Below are 17,275 nucleotides of genomic sequence, written 5' to 3' on the forward strand. Positions count from 1 at the left end.
TTTGATGCTCCCTATTATGGGAAACTCAGTTACTCCATTCGTATCTTGTCTGAAGCAAGCCATCACTTTAAACCATAGTTATTTCAGCAAGCAAGTGACCTAAACAACAGAGAAGATGCACAGAGGATTCAAAGCTTTAGTTCCAACAAGGAAAAGAGCATCTCACTGTTGTGATACAACTTTGACTTTTTCATATCCGAGTGTGATATCGTGAAATAGTTACATTGCAATGGTATGATCCTTCTCCCATCACAGGCCCTCCTTACAGCTATTGCTAGTGAACACAGCAGTTGAGTGTCATCATTTGAAGTTGTCGTTTAGCTTGTTGGGTGAACCAGCTCATTGTGACACCATTAATAACTATCCCTTGCAACACAGAAGACATAGAAATGTTGGTGGCCATAAGCTGAGATTTAATAGTACAGCATTTTCAGGCTAGTGGACATAGCTTATCAGGGTCCAACTCTCTTGTTTTCCTACCTTTGTAATAGGACCATATATCCTTCTTCATCTGACTCAGATATTCTTCTGACTGAGATACATTTTTGAATTATAGATATAGGTTATGAAATATCATCCCTATTGCAGAGAGTGTGGTAGTTGACTGACTATTTCATTCAGGTTTGTTCCACAAGATACCCTCACAAAGGTGTCCACAAGTTGTGGTCCAAAAAAATCAAGATGGTGTTCATAGACCATACCCTGAGGATACCCTTATATTCTCACCTTGTGCAACATGTTGATAATCACACAAGTGACCATTTTTCCTTGCAATGTGGGAATATCCTGCATATCTAGAATGTGATCTTTCAATTCTTTGCAGCACAAAGATAACTTTCCACAGCTTGAAGACATGGGGATGATCTCAATGCCGAAATGTTAGCTCAGTTCATCCAGATAGGAAGTAGCTTAGAAATGGTACTCTAGGACTGGGGTGTCAAACTCATGGCTACAGGCTGGATGCATCACACATTGGCATGGCCATTCCTGGTTTAGCAAAGGGGGGAAGTCGTGATACATCACGTGACAACAACATGATGCCACAAGTTGGACATCACTGCTCTAGGACAAGTAAAGGTTGTTGGCAAGCAACAGAATAGAGCCACCGCAGAGCAGAGAGTGTGAAAATAGTTCTTATAATGATGATAAATGTGGCATCCTCCTCACTACTTCTGTTCTGATGTATTACACTTCTAAATGTAAGAGAGAGTGTCGAAGCTGGGAAAGAGTAGAAGGGAGAGTAGTGGGTAAATAACCAACTGATTAAAGGTGAGTTAGATGGAACTTAGACCAAGTGGGAAGAAACATGAGAAGAAGTGCTTCAAATCATTCAGAGGTTCTGCCTTAATTAAGATAAATGATGCTAGGATTTCTTTATGAAGTTTTCCATATATCCTTGAACAGCATCAAAGAGACTTTTCTGACGTCTGTGTGTTTCTTGCTTCTTGACTGGTTACATGGGGCTTAACAAAGAGTAGCCCCCACAGAGAAGGGGAGGACCAGAAGAGACATGATGGGTCATCCCTTTGGTCCATGTGACTTTTTGCCTTTTTTTCAGTGATGTCCACTGGATGTCACTGAGTAATTTCTTAGTCCCTTTTTTTCTCCCCTTTAAATCTGAATGCTGTGTGCCAACAGTGTAATAACTTTATAATTATTTTTAATGGTTAATAAATGACAAATAAATTATTAATGAAATTAGCTTTGGAGATAGGAAGCATTTAGTTTCTATGATACATATATTTTAATTGGTTAAAATTGCTCTGTTTCCGTCTAAAGCTCTTTTTGCTGAAACTAATATTAGCCCGCTCTTAATTATTTTTTTTAGAATATTACATGTTTCAAAAATTATTCAGAAGGAGTGGTTCCAAATGCAGGGAGGCAAAAACACAGCATCTCTTTAAGACAGGAAAACCTCTAAACAGGCAGCTGCTTTAATGAGCCCCATTAAAGATGTGGTTGTTTTAAGGATTAAACTCATTTAATGAAAAATATTAATGAATTTGATGAGTTGCATTAAAGACATGATTATTTAAGAGAGTTGATTTCTTATAGGTTTTCTAGAATTCATCACCCAAAAGTAGCTGCTTTAAAGAGATGCTGTTCTTGCCTTCCTATATGTCCTGAAGAATCTCCTCAAAATCATTTTCAAAGCATTCACAGTTTCATTTTTTAATGTATAGTTTTACTGATCTTGGTACTTTTTATCCTTTTCTTCAAGCAATTTCTTTCCATACTCCAACCTAGATTATTTTTTTATCTGTTTATTGTGCTCAGTGTGGTTTTTTTTTTTAACTCTATGCTTTTCACTTCCAACCCCAGCTTAGTATGTTTTTTCGCTCTTACCGAGATACATTTCAAAATGTAACCCCTTTTTATTCTTCTTTCTTTGAAAAATAAATGTGCCTGCAAGTGACAGATTGGCTGGTAACACCAAAAGACATAGTCTCAACACCACGGGCTACATCCATTATGGGAAAGCTTCTCTTTTCTATCTCTGTCCCTCCCCTGCTTTTTAAAACTTTTTATTGATTCCATCTGTTACACAATTGTGCTACAAAATGATATTGGAAGCCAGAATGGTGTTTTAAACCCAAGTACCCTCTTACTTTCATGATCCTTATTGTCTTTTGATTCATGTCTCTTGAAGTTTCCTTGGCTGTGAACCATTCATTGATCCAATAGTCTTGCAAAAAAGCTAAAGGAATATTCTGGATACTAGATTAGGTTTGTAATAATAAAAGTGTAGGTCACATGGAATATTGACTTAATCGGGGCTATGATCCAGGGTTCTGCCCATTACACCAATTGCAGAGGTTTATTTTATCTATAAATAAAATTCAGATACTGAGGAAAGCAGAATCACTACAAACCCTATTACGCAGCAGGAAAGGAATTGTCACAGTTTGCAAGTCAAGCTGAGCCCAAGGTTGAGAATTCAGCTAGATGTAGCTGAGAGCTCGGAAGCCGCAAGAGGGGATGTGTACTTTGATATGAAAAACTAATCTTCCCTGCTATATTTTAACACGAATAAGACAGCAAAGAAGAGCCCTGCTCAAGAAGCATATCTTTTATATCTAGGTTATCAGGGCTGAGCAATGCTTCAGGAATTTGCCACAAGTTGAAACCATGTTTCAGAATCTGCTGGAAATGCAAATATAACGTTTGTCTGTAGCTCTTTAAAGCAGCTTTGTCTTTTCCTGGAGGGTAGCATAATGTAAATATGTATGTATAGTCAGTGGTGGGATTCAACTGGTGTAACAACCAGTTCTGTGAGCGTGCAATTTGCATTTGAAAACCACCCATTTTCAGCTCTAAATCTCACCTTCTCCTGTAGCCCCAGTGAGTAAAACAGCTGATTCGCATGGCAATCCGCTGTGCCGCACAAATCAGCTGAGCTGCAAAACATGGAAATATATGACAGACCAGGGCAGGGGCAGGTGGGCAGGGCCAACTGATTGCTGGAACTATCGGTTCACCTGAACTGGTCCGAACCGGCTGAATCCCAGCCCTGTATATAATGCTACATTCATATCTCTGATCTGGAACACTATGCAGTTCTAACACTTATCTCCCTCTGCTTCTGCAGTAGTATCCCATTTCCATCTTCCTTACACAACCATCTTAGGACAGGCTGAATTCTTTTTTTTTCTTAATTTTAAATAATTTTTATTGAATAAACATTAAAAACAATTGAACACAGTGCTACTTTCTTGGCCATCATTTTGGCCATATAAACTATAGTATAGAGATACACATAACAGCTAATTTCCTTTTTCACTTGTTATTAGTATAGTGCTAGCTGCATATTATTTCTATTTACATTTATCTAGAATTATATACAATTATATACATATTTACAACCATCTTTTATACTCATGCATTTGTATCGTCTCATATTTGTCCATTATATTCCATTCTCTTTGATTTACAAAACTTTAATGTTCATTCCTATAAAAAGTCAGCCCTTTCTTTCTTTTTCCTTGACTCTAGCCATTGATATATTTTACTCCAGACTTTATAATACTCTGTCTCATCCTTATCTTTGATTTCTAAAGTTAGTCTGTCCATCTCTGCACAGACTAATATTTTCCTTATTATTTCACTTTCCATAGGGATATCTTCATTCTTCCAGTTATGGGCATACACCAATCTTGCCGCTGTTATTATATGTATAATTAAATATTGTTCCTTTACTGTATTTCTCATTCATAATTTCCAGTAAGAACGTTTCTGGTCTGAACTCTACTTTCTGGTTAACCATCTCTTCTATCCAAACCTTTATTTTCCACACTATGGCTGAATTCTTGAAGAGGTCTCCTACCAATTATGTGTGCAGGGATCAAGGGGAATGGTAGCCCTAAAAGAGAAAGCTGCCTAGAGTCCATTTTTTATTCACTGCACTTGTAAGAACCTGGCCAGTTAAAGACCAGCATTGGAGATTTTAATTCAGCAGGAGTTCTTATTAAAAAAAATGTGTCCCTGAGCAAATGCTGAATGTAAAAGATGATCAAGTAATTAAGCAGCAGTATTTAAGTTCTTCATTGCATTAGAAATAAAAGAATGGAGGAGTCCTTCCACCCAAAGCACCTTGAACAAAGGGAAGCACAAAAAGGAGAGAGAAAGAGGTAGGATGTTTTTGCTGTTTCTTAAACACAAAGATTCACTGAACGAGAGGACAGATGAAAAACAGCCCGAAGGACAACTGATAAAGACCCATGCCACAACCTCTTTCTTGCCTTTGGACTTCGCGATCAGAAAGCTTCTACAGACAAAGAGATTGTGCTATCTCTGTCACACAGTTGCCCCTGCATTCGCACAAGGTATAAAGTTTGATTTATCTATTACCGATTTCCTCTTTAGGTAGCCTAGCATGCTTTTTAAAAATTTATTTCAATTTCAAGGCTATCCAACTCCATAGCAACCCTGGGTGACTTACAGATAAAACAATTAAAAGAAAGCATATCAAGAAAAGCAAAGAAGACAAACGACCAGTAGACAGAAGCAAAAACACAAACAGCAAAAATCACTTCAAAGGGACTCAACCACCCTCCTTGCCTTAAGCCTGAAAGAACAAACAGGACTTTAGCAATTTGCTGAAAGTAAAAAAAAACAAAACACACAAATAAAAATCTCTGGGAAATATTATCCCCCAGGATGATATGAATCTGCTACGTTTGAATTAGTTTAATTCTAACACATGAACCCAGAAAAATGTTTATTTTAATAGCCATTTTAGGAGAATAAACCTAGTTAGATCATTCTGCATTAGGATTACTTTCCATGAGATGAGCAGCTATGTAAACTTTATTATGAGATAAGAAATCAATAAAATTTAACACCTGTTGTAGGTCAGTTAGTACAATGGTATGTGAGAATGATCTTGGGAAACAGGAGGAAGATTGCAGACTAGACAATGGTCAGATAAAAGGCAGCTGAGCCCACAGAATAAATGGAGGGGGTGATGAATGTCTTAGAAAGGGCTTTTCCTAGTTTTCTGGACTGTAAAGGCAAGTTTGGGAGAGAGATACTTTCAGACTTTCAAGATCTATCCTCACTACAGGGAGTTCTTGACTTACAACCATTAGTGGCCATTCAAAGTTACAACTGTGTTAAAAAAAGTGACCTGTGACCATTTTTCATATTTTTGACCATTGCAGCATGCCCATGGTCATATGGAATTAGGAGTCTAGCAGCATCTTTTTAGACCAGCAATGAAAACAATGGATTTCCAACACATTCCAATTTTAATTGTGCATCATGCCCTGCCACATACATTGGACCGACTAATAGAAGAATAAGTACCCGCCTGGATGAACACAAAAATGCAGTAAAAAAGCTGGAACACACTTCCTCATTAGTCCAACACATGAAAGCCACAGGTCATAGCATCGACTTCAATGGCACCAAAACCCCAGCCACAGAATTATCAGAGAAGCCATAGAGATTGAAAAAAGACCTGAAAGCATGAATAGAAGAGATGACTCCACCAGACTATCAATTATTTGGAAGCCTGCACTCACAAACAAAAAAATCTCCACACCACAAGCCAGCCAAACACCTGGGCACAAACAGACTCCCCCTGATACCTCCAGTTCAAACACACCCCAACCAGGCACCCAGATGAAACTTAGCTTCCTGTCCGTTTACTCGGAGCCAAGCAGCACTAAAAGCCTCCAATACAGGAAACACAATGTTGCCAGCCAATCAAGACAAAAAAAAGCTACAAAACAGACAGAAGATATTAGGAACACCAATCAAGCAGAAAACAGCAAACTCCAAGACCAATAAACACAGTCCAAGACTCCCAACCAATCAGGATGAAGAAAAAACCATTCTAACACATCAGTAGGCTAACATGAAATTTAAAACAGAAACAGCTGTGAAAGTCTGACTCACAGACCAACACAATACACAAGCCTGATGATGGCAGATGAGATTCTGCCGAAACGTCAACTTTAAAAGCACAACTATAATGACATGGAAAATACCCGAACAAAGCTGAATACCATACATACATACATACATACATACATACATACATACATACGTGCGTGCGTGCGTGTGTGTGTGTGTGTGTGTGTGTTTTCTTATGCTTTCGTGGGTATTTATATGTATGGTATTTAGGTTTCTTCGGGTATTTTCCCACGTCTTAATATTTGTGCTTTTATGATAGCGATGTTTCGGCAGAATCTCATCTGCCATCCTCAGGCTTGTGTATTGGGTTCTTTTTAATCTTGTGTTTCAGGCTATATATATATATATATTGCCCCCAGGTCCATTTTTCTCCTAATAGTTTAATATCTGTTAAAAATCCCTAAACCAGCTGCCTTCCATAGCTTCCAGTCCATTCCTGCACTGATAAAGAAACCTCACTTCACTTAAACCTAATGGAGTCAGTTCCTCCCATTGATTTCTAAGGAAGAAAATCCTTTAAAAGAAAAGTTGAAGTGAGGCAACGTTTCTCTACCTTCCTATCAAATCTTAAAGCCGAAGTAATGAGATCACTCTGTGAGCAATCTTTAAACCCCTTAACTTTATTTTCCGCTCTTGATAATATATCCTTTAAAAAGAAAGTCAGATGAATTATTTTGGTAAATAATAATAACAACAGTAATTTTCAATTATGGCTACCAGATCTGATAAATTCAGATAATCAGTAGGTCACAACAAAGAAGTAGGGTTCTTTGCTCGTTTTGCTATCTTTTAGGTTTTTTGAAGTCCAGATCTGATTGCCTACATGCAAGGAAAATAATAAAACATCTTACCCCATCCCTATTTATATAGGGACATGGTGGCTCAGTGGCTAAAATGCTGAGCTTCTTAATCAGAAAGGTTGGCTGTTCAGCAGTTTGAATCCCTAGCACCGTGTAACGGAGTGAGCTCCCGTTACTTGTCCCAGCTTCTGCCAACCTAGCAGTTCGAAAGCATGTAGAAAAATAGAGACCCCTTTTGTGGGAAGGTAACAGCATTCCATATGCCTTTGGCATTTAGTCATGCCGGCCACATGACCTATGGAGATGGCTTTTGGCTTTGTACCGGAGATGAGCAGTGCCCTGTAGAGCGGGAAACGACTAGCACGCATGTGTGAGGGGAACCTTTACCTTTTATGCCTATTTATGCACTAGTACCCCTTCCATTTCTTTTTCTTTCTTCTGTACTTCCTACATTTAATTCTAAGCACCATAAGGCATTCTGAACTTTTCTTCATTGCTGTCCTAATCCTGTTAGTTTTATCAGTATGAAGGTAAGAATCAATCATGCAGATATCCCTTGACTAATGACTTAGCGATTGTTTGATGTTACAACCTACCTGAAAAGGGGGACTTATGACCTGGATCCAACATTCTGACCATTGCACTCCCACACAAAGCTCAACAACAAGGCAATCATAGGCACTTGCAGAGTCCCATAGTTATGTCACTGCATTTTATGACATTTCTGCTGAAAACTAGCACTTCTTCTGGCAAAAGGTAAACAATACCTTATAGCAAATGATAAACAATAGCACATTTAACAACCCTGGGGTTATGCACTTATGATTGTGCTATTTGCACTTAATGACCTGCAAAAATGTCTTATGTTTAATGACCATTATGACTTAGAACAGTAATGGGCAGGTTTCGTTACAGTCAGAATTTGAGGATTATCTGTATTGCTAAGGATAGCAAATCCTATAGTAGTAAACTTTATGATGTTCCAAGCTATACTTGACTGGTTCCTTCTAAGATATGTGATACCGATTCCTACAATAGGCACAGCAAACAGGTAATGTTTGGGAATTATGGGGGCATAACCCCACATATTTGAAATTTATTAGATTGGGTAAGGCTGCACAACATTAATTACCAGTACTTTAGGAGTGCTTGCAACTGCTAGCACGAGTAGCAGCAGTTATAAGCACTTTCAGAGCTGATAACACTTCAAAACCTGAGTGTGCTAAAGCAAACAGTAAATTATGCCAAACACTGTTCTGAGGGGTGGGGGGAAAGTGTTGAAATTAATCTCATTTAGGATTTTTGCACATCTGGAGTCAGCAATTTAGGTCTTCTACGAGGATTTCTCTTTTGTGTGTTGCTGTTATCAAGGTCAGGGATTTTCAAAGTTTTTTCAGGCAATTGAACTTGTTACTTTTCAAAAAAATAATAATAATTCCCAGAGCCCTTTTTTTTCAAGTTGCAAAGATCTCACAATAGGAAATCAGCAATATAAGAAACAGGTGCCAATTGCCGTCTGTCTGTAATGAGAAGGCTGATTGGGAATCACCCACGCAAGAAGGAAGCCTGTGTCTGCTTAAAACCATCCATTTGGCCTTGCTCCAGGGAAAGGGAGGAAGGCAGAGCTTTTATTTATTTATTTTATTTAGCATACGGCATCTAACGGAGGTCAGGCAGTCACTGATATACAAACATAAGTTTAAATGAAGCATCATCAAATAAATATACGTATACAGTACAGGGATGCAATGGTTCAGTGGTTAAAGATGCTGAGCTTGTCAGCTGGAGAGCTGACAACCTGGGTTTGAGACCCGAGCTCTGTGCAATGGAGTGAGCTCCCATTACTTGCCCCAGCACCTGCCCGCCAAGCAGTTCAAAAGCACATGAATGTGAGCAGATATATAGGTACCACTTTGGTGAGAAGGTAAGAGCATTCCGTGCACCTTTGGCATATAGCCATGCTGGCCCCATGACCACAGAAGTGTCTTTGGATATGCTGGCTCCCTTGGCCAAGAAACTCTGTTATTCCATGTTCTATGTTCCTTCTGGTTTGGCTGTGGTGAGATCATCCCAGGTTCCTTGAAATTTCCTGAGGAGACATTCTTAAACTATGTATTGTATAGTTTGTTCTGAGAATTAGCTGAGAAAGACTGATCTTATTCATCCAAGCCTAAGTTGCCACATCTTTCTATAGTTATATATTTGGATAGAAATCCAGGATAGCATCCCAGGTGTGTTTTCCCACAATTCTTGCCATGTATGAAGGTACCCTTGAGAAATTTAACAAATTAGGGAAAGAATGAAAGACGTGGCTTCTATAATCCTGCCCTCTTCCAACCCTTTTACTAACAGTAGCTATAGGAAATGTCTGTCTATTCTTTTAATGAAACAATGCATTGTTCTTGTGCTATTATTATGCACTGGGAAGTGCTGGGCAGAACTGTGATTGGGAAAGAAGAAGGCTTAAAACAGACCAACATTCCAAGTTCCTGCATTGGGGAATTCTTTTTTTCTAGGATGTTACTTTCCACAGCCACATCTGGACCATGTTCAAACTCAGTCTTCTCCCTTTTAGTTTCCTCCACCAACAAATCTTGCCCCATTCTGTTTTTGAAATTATCCTGGTGGACACCCAAAACCCCACAATCTTTGCACAATTCCCTTCCAATATTCTGTGGGCAGTGGTGGGATTCAAATATTGTTACCACCGGTTTGGTGGGTATGGCTTGGTGGTTGTTCTTTGCACGTGTGCACACACTGTGCAGACACAAAGGTGTTTTAACTCACCTCCTGCAAGCCTGCACGATCTTCCAGTCACTTCAGCAGCTGCCGTGTGGCCCTCTGCTATGCCATGCAAAGCAACTGTGCTTCAAATTCAGAGGATAAAGGTGAGTATGGGAGCCCAGGCGGGCGGGTGGGCCTAACAGCAGAGCAGCGGAGAGGACTGATTTGGTGTCTGCTGCTCATTGCCGCTACCGGCTCGGCAGAACCGGGCCAAACCGGTAGAATACCACCACTATCTGTGGGTTTGAAAGAATAACAAAGGAACTAGCAGGTTGAAGACCATCACTTTCCCAGTAAGCTACTTAATTTTTTTTCAAATGGACAGAATGCATTTTTCATTGTTTATCATTAGCAGAAAAAGCTCAATAAAACTAGAGTTAAGCAGAGCCACTTTCAAGCCTTAAAGGTCATAGAGATGTCAGGTGGAGTGCTGAACACATCCTCCCGCTAAAATCAATGAAGGTAAGAAATCCAATTGCTGTCTAAACTCCCAATTATGAGTGGAATTGGAAACAGCTCTATAAACTGTGCATCAGGTTTTTTTTTATTTACCTAAGCTCTCTAGCTCTACTGTATTTGTATATAAAACAATCCTGTTGATGAAAAACTCAACATTTCCCATTGCAACAGTTGATTTTTCTGACCTACTTTTATTCTCGTTGAAAAACATGTGGCCAAGTAACAAGTAATTGTGATATACCTCATAATCAGCTGAATCGTATTTTATTCAGCAGGTATAAATCGTTACATATAATGGAGCTAACTGATTGCTGCTTGCTTCCTGCAGTACATACATTTTTTAAAAATCATAATATAGCGGCTAAATCAGGAATATGAGAATGGCCAGGAGCAGTTTGGTGAACTGGTTGTTGGAAGAAATCATTAGGGCAGAGAACCGGTTGTTAAATTATTTGAATCCCACCACTGATGGTAACCTATCTAACGATTTATTTTATGATGTGTGAATTCTTCTCCAGAAGATAGTCACTAAACCAAAGCCAGAACTAGCAATGAAGTTGCTATGGTATTTTTCTGTGATAAGGCTGTGCAATGCACTAATACTGAATGTCATAGGCTAGTATTGTAACAGATCTTTATATCAAGAACAATTATGGTAATCAGGGCACTAATGAAGGAGTATTGACTATTTTTTTTAATTAAGCCATGGATGGGAACATGACAGTGCAACAAGCTAGGCAGAAGTTTATAATAACAGAAATATAAAGCTTCCAACCAATATAGTAGTGTTGTTTATTGTCATGTAAATGAGGAAGAGAAAGCGTAAAAAACCCAAAGAAAAATATAGTAACAAGAACTAGCGATAAAGGAGGAGTTCACTGTAGGCCAGTTCATATTTTTATTTCATTATTAGCACTTGTATACATTATTGATGTTAATATACAAATTCCCGAAGAGAGAACAGGAATCAGTGAATTCATTACATAAATAAAATTCCATAAGATTGCATATACTTTTGTAAAAACGGTAACAAAAACAGCACTGTGAATATTTTGTGCATAAATATATTTCTAAAAACAATCATTGTATAATATGAAAATTTAAAAGCACTATAATAAAAAAAATTGTACAGTTAGTTTTCAACTTCAAACAGTTCATTTAGTTATCCTTAGAAGTTACAACACTGAAAGAAGTGACTTAGGATTATTTTTCACACTGATGACCATTGAAACATCCCCGTGGTCACATGATCAAAATTCAGGCACTTGGCAGTTGGTTCCTATTTATGACGGTTGCAGTGTCTCAGGGTTATATGATCCCTTTTGTGACCTTCTGACAAGCAAAATCAAGGGAGAAGCCAGATTCACTTAACAACCATGTTACTAGTTTAAAACTGTGGTGATTTACTTAACAACTATGGCATGAAATGTTATAAAATGAAGCAAAATTCATTTAACAACTGTTTCACTTAGCAACAGAAATTGCACACATAAATCGAAGATTACCTGTATTATTAGGCCAACCCAACGTTAAAAATAGAAGATTTTTAAAAATTCAAGGATTGTATAACTAACTTTTTTCCTTCTAACATTTTACCAGTTGCCTCTATTGCAATCTGAACTGTAAAATTATCGGTCTAAGCTGCTGCAGAAAAACATATTTGAAAAGATTTATCTCATAAATTATTATGACTTGAACTGATATTCCTGTGGTTACATTTAATATCTGAATGAAACATTTACTAAGATAAAGCATGCATGCAGTATAGTGCAATGTAGATAAACCAGTGTTTTGCTTTAAAGTAGACAAATTGACAAAAAAGAAACGCAAAACATAATGCATTCAAAAAAAAGATCAAAATAGTTGCAATGCTTGTATACACAGAAGAATCATTTTTCAACAGAGAATTATAAAGCATATTTAGAAGCTGAGCTCACTCTTCATTTAGGTCATGATTAATTAGCATGTATAATAAATGAATACAATTTAAATTTATAAAAGCATACATAAAATTACAATATATATTGCTTTAAAGGTTGTACATATTTTAAATGGTTACACATCACTTCAAAGAGGGTGGCTACACAAAAATGACAATTCTGATCTTCTATTAAATACATATATGGTACAGAAGACACAACGATGACAGCAAACCACGACTAATGGTTTCTTCCAAGCAAAAAGTATGCTTTTTTAAAAAGTCTGACAATCGTTTGCATTGTTTCTATTTTCAACCTTCATTCTTTCCTTAGAAAAGGAAGTTCCACTAATTAAATCGTAACTTTAGAACTTTAGGGTACCTTCATTAATGGGTTCGTATCGATTAATGAGCGAAACAGCCCTTCCTTCATTCGCATTAAGCTCAAATTGCTCCTTTTTGAGAAATTCAGCTAGATTTGATGGTGATAGAACTTTTTTGTTTGCTGAGTAGCTGTTGAAAAGTTCAACCAGTTCTGGTCTGTGAAGAAGCATTCGGTATATTGCTCTGAAATCTTCCATGGTAATAAGTCCAGACTTCTGTTTGTCATTTTTCTACCAAAAAGGGGGAAAAAAAAGATTAGTCAAAACCTGGCTCCAAAACAGTAATTGTGAGAGGAACCTTGGAGTCTTAATGGACAATCACTTAAATATGAGCCAGCAGTGTGTGACGGCAGCCCCCCAAAAAGCTACAATGTTTCTCATATAATAAGGCTGGGTCTAATTTTTTTTTTACCCCAAAAAAACATCTAGGACATCTTTTTGGGGGTGAATTAATTTCTCCGCCCCCCCGTGCACCCTCTCCTAGAGCGCCCCACGGGCAGCCATGTGTCGCCACCAGCCGCTCCTAACGACCGATCGTGGTGGAGCGCAGAGGACTCCCTACCCCTGCCAAGCGCCTTTGCTGCAGACCCAGGTCAGTGGGCAGGTGGCGGCGGCATGGATGTCCACCAGCAGCGTTTCAGCCGCTTCTCGGGCCTCCGTAACTTCCACAGTTCCTGCCGGCGGGAAGTGAACTCTGGGAAAGGGGTGTCTTTTATTTGAAAATAAGCCATTACAGGTAGTTCTCAACTTACAACAGTTCATTTAGTAACCATCCAGAATTACAATGGCACTGAAAAGGGGGATTTGTGATCATTTTTCATACTTATGACTGTTGTAGTATTCCCCATGAGCAAAATTAAGATGCTTAGCAACTGATTCATATCTATGATGGGCTCATATGATCCCTTCTTGCGACCTTCTAACAAGCAAAGTCAATGGGGAAGCCAGATTCACTTAACGACTGTGTGACTAGCTTAACAATTGCAGTGATTCACTTAACAACTGTGAAAGGTCATAAAGTGGAGCAAAACTCACTTAACCACTGTGTTGCTTAACAAAGGGAATTTGGGCTTAACTGTGGTCATAAGTCAAGGACTACCTCTAATCTGATGGCAAGCCTAAATATGCAAGAAAGCAGGAGAGAACTGGTATGATTAGGATTGAAATACATTCAAACTCATAGCAATGCTACTGTATTTCTCTGAAAATAATTTCAGAGGGTCTTATATTATTTTTTCTCTCCAAAAGACACATTAGGCTTATTTTCCAGTTAGGTCTTATTTTCAGAGAATTGCAGTAATTAAATGCATTCGTATGACTGACGACCTTAACTGGGGCATAGTTTGGGAGTAAGGCTTATATTATAAGCATCCTAAAATCATGCTAGGTCTTATATTCCGGTTAAGTCTTATTTTGGGGGAAACACGGTATGACCTTCATTTATCTCATACAGCTGAAAAACACACAGAATTATGCTACTCTACAGGTAGTCCTCGACTTACAAACATTACTTTAGCAACCATTCAAAGTTACAAAGGCACTTTAAAAAGGGACGTATGACCATCTTTGAACTTACAACCATCACATCCTCCTCATGATCACATGATCAAAATTCAGGCACTTGGCAACTAGCATGTCTTTATGACAGTTACAGGTCATGTGATCACTATCTGTGACCTTTCCAGCCAGCTTCTTTCCAGCCAATCAATAGGAGAAACTGAATTCACTTAATTCGTGCATGATTCACTTAACAATTGCAGTGATTCACTTAACAACTGTGGCAAAAAACATTGTAAATTGGATGTAACTCATTTAATAGCTGCCTTGCTTGGCAGCAGAAGCTCTGTTCTCAATTGTAGTTGTAACTCAAGGACTACCTGTAATAAAGATTTAATTTGATTTTATCTGAAACCTATCTAAGACAGCCATTTGCACTATTTCCTTTTTCTTTTCTCCCATGCTGGCTTAATACCAACGAAAAATATAGAACTTGCTCAAGTCTATCGTTTAATGTATATAATTTTCCCAGACCCAGATTAGACATTCCTGAATCAGGACTTGCCTTGATTAAGAATACATTCAATGAATTAATTTTTCAAGGGATGGAGGACAGGAAGAGAGGGAAAGATGTAATGGAAAAACAAATTACGGTGTAATTCTATCTATGTCTGTAATAAAAGATTGATTGATTGACACACTGAAAAGAAGTTGACACAGTACAATTGCATCGAACAATATTTCAAATGGAACATAACAAATGCTCCTCTGAACAAATGCAACAAATACTAAACAAGAACATTACCTATCAATAATCAGAGCTACTTTGGTATAGCGGTTTAGGTGCCAGGCTAAAAACCAGGAAAGCAGGAGTTCTAGTCCTAACTTAGTTATAAAAGCCAGTTGGGTGACTTTGGGCCAGTCACTCTCTCTCTCAGCCCAACTCATCTCATAGTGTTGTTGTTTTGGGGAATATAGGAGCAGAAAGGAGTATTAGGTTCCCTGTTTTAAATTATTTATAAAAATAATAAAGGTGGGATATCTAAAAACATGCATTTCCATATTAAAAGAAAACTTTAATCTAGACATTTGCCCATTCAACATCTGAGAAAATGGCTTTGATCATATTTTTGCAACACATTTTTTAAAATATATATATATATTTCCTCACCTTAAAAACTTTTTTCACATGAACATAATCGTAAGAGACTTCAAACTTGTTGAGCAGCTTTAAGGTCTTATCTATGTTGATCTTGCCCTCTCTAAATTCATCAAAAATCATGTCCATGAACCATGTATAGAAAAGTGAGTTAAGGGAACTCTCAACAACATTGACACTCTTCATCCAGAAAATATCAAGAACACTGACACTTTCTTCATTCAGAAAACGATATAAGAGACAATCCTATGACTTTTAATATTAAGATTTCAATGACCAAATGCATTTACATTACTTACATTCATCTATTTCAGGGGTGTCAAACTCAAGGCCCATGGGCTGGATGAATGTGGCCCACAGGGTGCTTAGATCCCTGAAAACTTCCAAGGACCAGCCCATGGTGGCTCTGCCAGCAAAAATGGAGCTCAGGAGGGCCACGTGCAGCTCCCCCCGAACTCCATTTTCATTGGCAGAGGGCTGCAAGAGGCCGTTACAGCTGAAAATGGCGCCTAGGAGGGCTGTCCCCCAAGCTCTGTTTTTGCTGCCTGAGCACTAGCAGAAAAAACTACTAGCAATAGTGGATCCACTCCAGCCCCGCCCAGGTGGACAGGTGCCCCTGACATGAGTGATGTCAAGCTAGACACGCCCCCTCAGCCCCCCCGCAAGTCAAATACAAACCTGATGCGGCCCTCAATGAAATCAATGAAATCAAGTTTGACACTCCTGATCTATTTCATTTAGACTCAACTTTAGAAGGCTGAAATAACTTTGTACGGTAATGTTCTAAGTGAAATATCATTACAATAGAAGGGGAGTTTCCCTCCATGGAAAAACAACTTCCCCGTCTTCTTTGGGTCTTCTATGGGGGGGGGAATTATAATAATTCCCCTATATTAAGTGTAAAAAGAGCCAGTTTGGTCAAGTGGTTAAGCGCTTGCCTAGAAACCAAGAAACTAGTCCTATTTTAAGCATGAAAATCTACTGGGTGTCTTTAAGTCATTCACTCTCTCTCAGCCCAACCTACCTCACAAGGTTGTTGCAAGGAAAATAGGAGGAGAAAGGACTATTGGGTATGTTTGTCACCTTGAGTTATTATAAAATAATAAAGACAAGATAAAGATCTAATAAATAAATAGTAAGTAATACGTTACATTTATATGTTGCCCAACTCCTACTGACTGTCATTCACTCTCTCTCAGCCCAACCTACCTCACAAGGTTGTTGTGAGGAAAATAGGAGGAGAAAGGACTATTGGGTATGTTCGTCACCTTGAGTTACTCATAAAATAATAAAGACAGGATAAAGATCTAATAAATAAATAGTAAGTAATATGTTACATTTATATGCTGCCCAACTCCTAGTGACTCCCAGTTTAGGCATACGAACCAAATGTACACATAGGGATACCCATAAACTGCCATTAAATTCAGATGAAGTGTTGCTTGTTGCAAAGAGTTCACACAATAAACAAAAACTGAGAATCCTCAACAAAAGAATTAAATGGATATTTGTATAGAGAAAATGCTTATAGTGCAGGGCCCAGCTTTGCCCTTCTTAATATACTGCCCATTAAAAAAAAAGCCCTCAAACAGCAAACTTATGATTATTCATTCATTTATTCCTTTTGTATCATGCTGGGATCTAAGTTTATAAGTTATGAAAAACATTAAAGCACCCACAGTAAATATTAAAAGTCAGAGTAAAAACAATTAAAAACACATTAAAAATTGTAAATGGGCAGAAATAAGATAAATAAAAGATACGAAGATAACCCAAACTAACTAGTTGGAACACTTTGGGAGTTGTTCTCTGCATCCTCCAAAATGACATCAGGGAAAGGGCCAGTCTGATCTCGATT

General features: G+C 38.1%; 1 protein-coding gene across 1 annotated transcript in view; it reads right to left on the reverse strand.

The window, feature by feature from the left end:
- The window catches only part of LOC113419363 (1-phosphatidylinositol 4,5-bisphosphate phosphodiesterase zeta-1), a 51,815-nt gene extending 36,257 nt beyond the window's left edge, over positions 1 to 15,558 (reverse strand). The window contains exons 1-2 of the mRNA XM_087969131.1: positions 15,430 to 15,558; positions 12,761 to 12,992 (exon numbers count right to left, since the gene is read on the reverse strand). Of these exons, the coding sequence (XP_087825257.1) occupies positions 12,761 to 12,992; positions 15,430 to 15,546 (349 nt within the window). The 5' untranslated portion in view covers positions 15,547 to 15,558. The remainder of the gene's footprint in view (positions 1 to 12,760; positions 12,993 to 15,429) is intronic.
- Between the last annotated feature and the right edge of the window lie 1,717 nt (positions 15,559 to 17,275).

This window comes from Notechis scutatus, chromosome 6 (genome assembly GCF_049901735.1).
Source record: "Notechis scutatus isolate UNSWTSFEM ecotype Mainland chromosome 6, rNotScu1.2, whole genome shotgun sequence".
NCBI classification, from domain to species: domain Eukaryota; kingdom Metazoa; phylum Chordata; class Lepidosauria; order Squamata; family Elapidae; genus Notechis; species Notechis scutatus.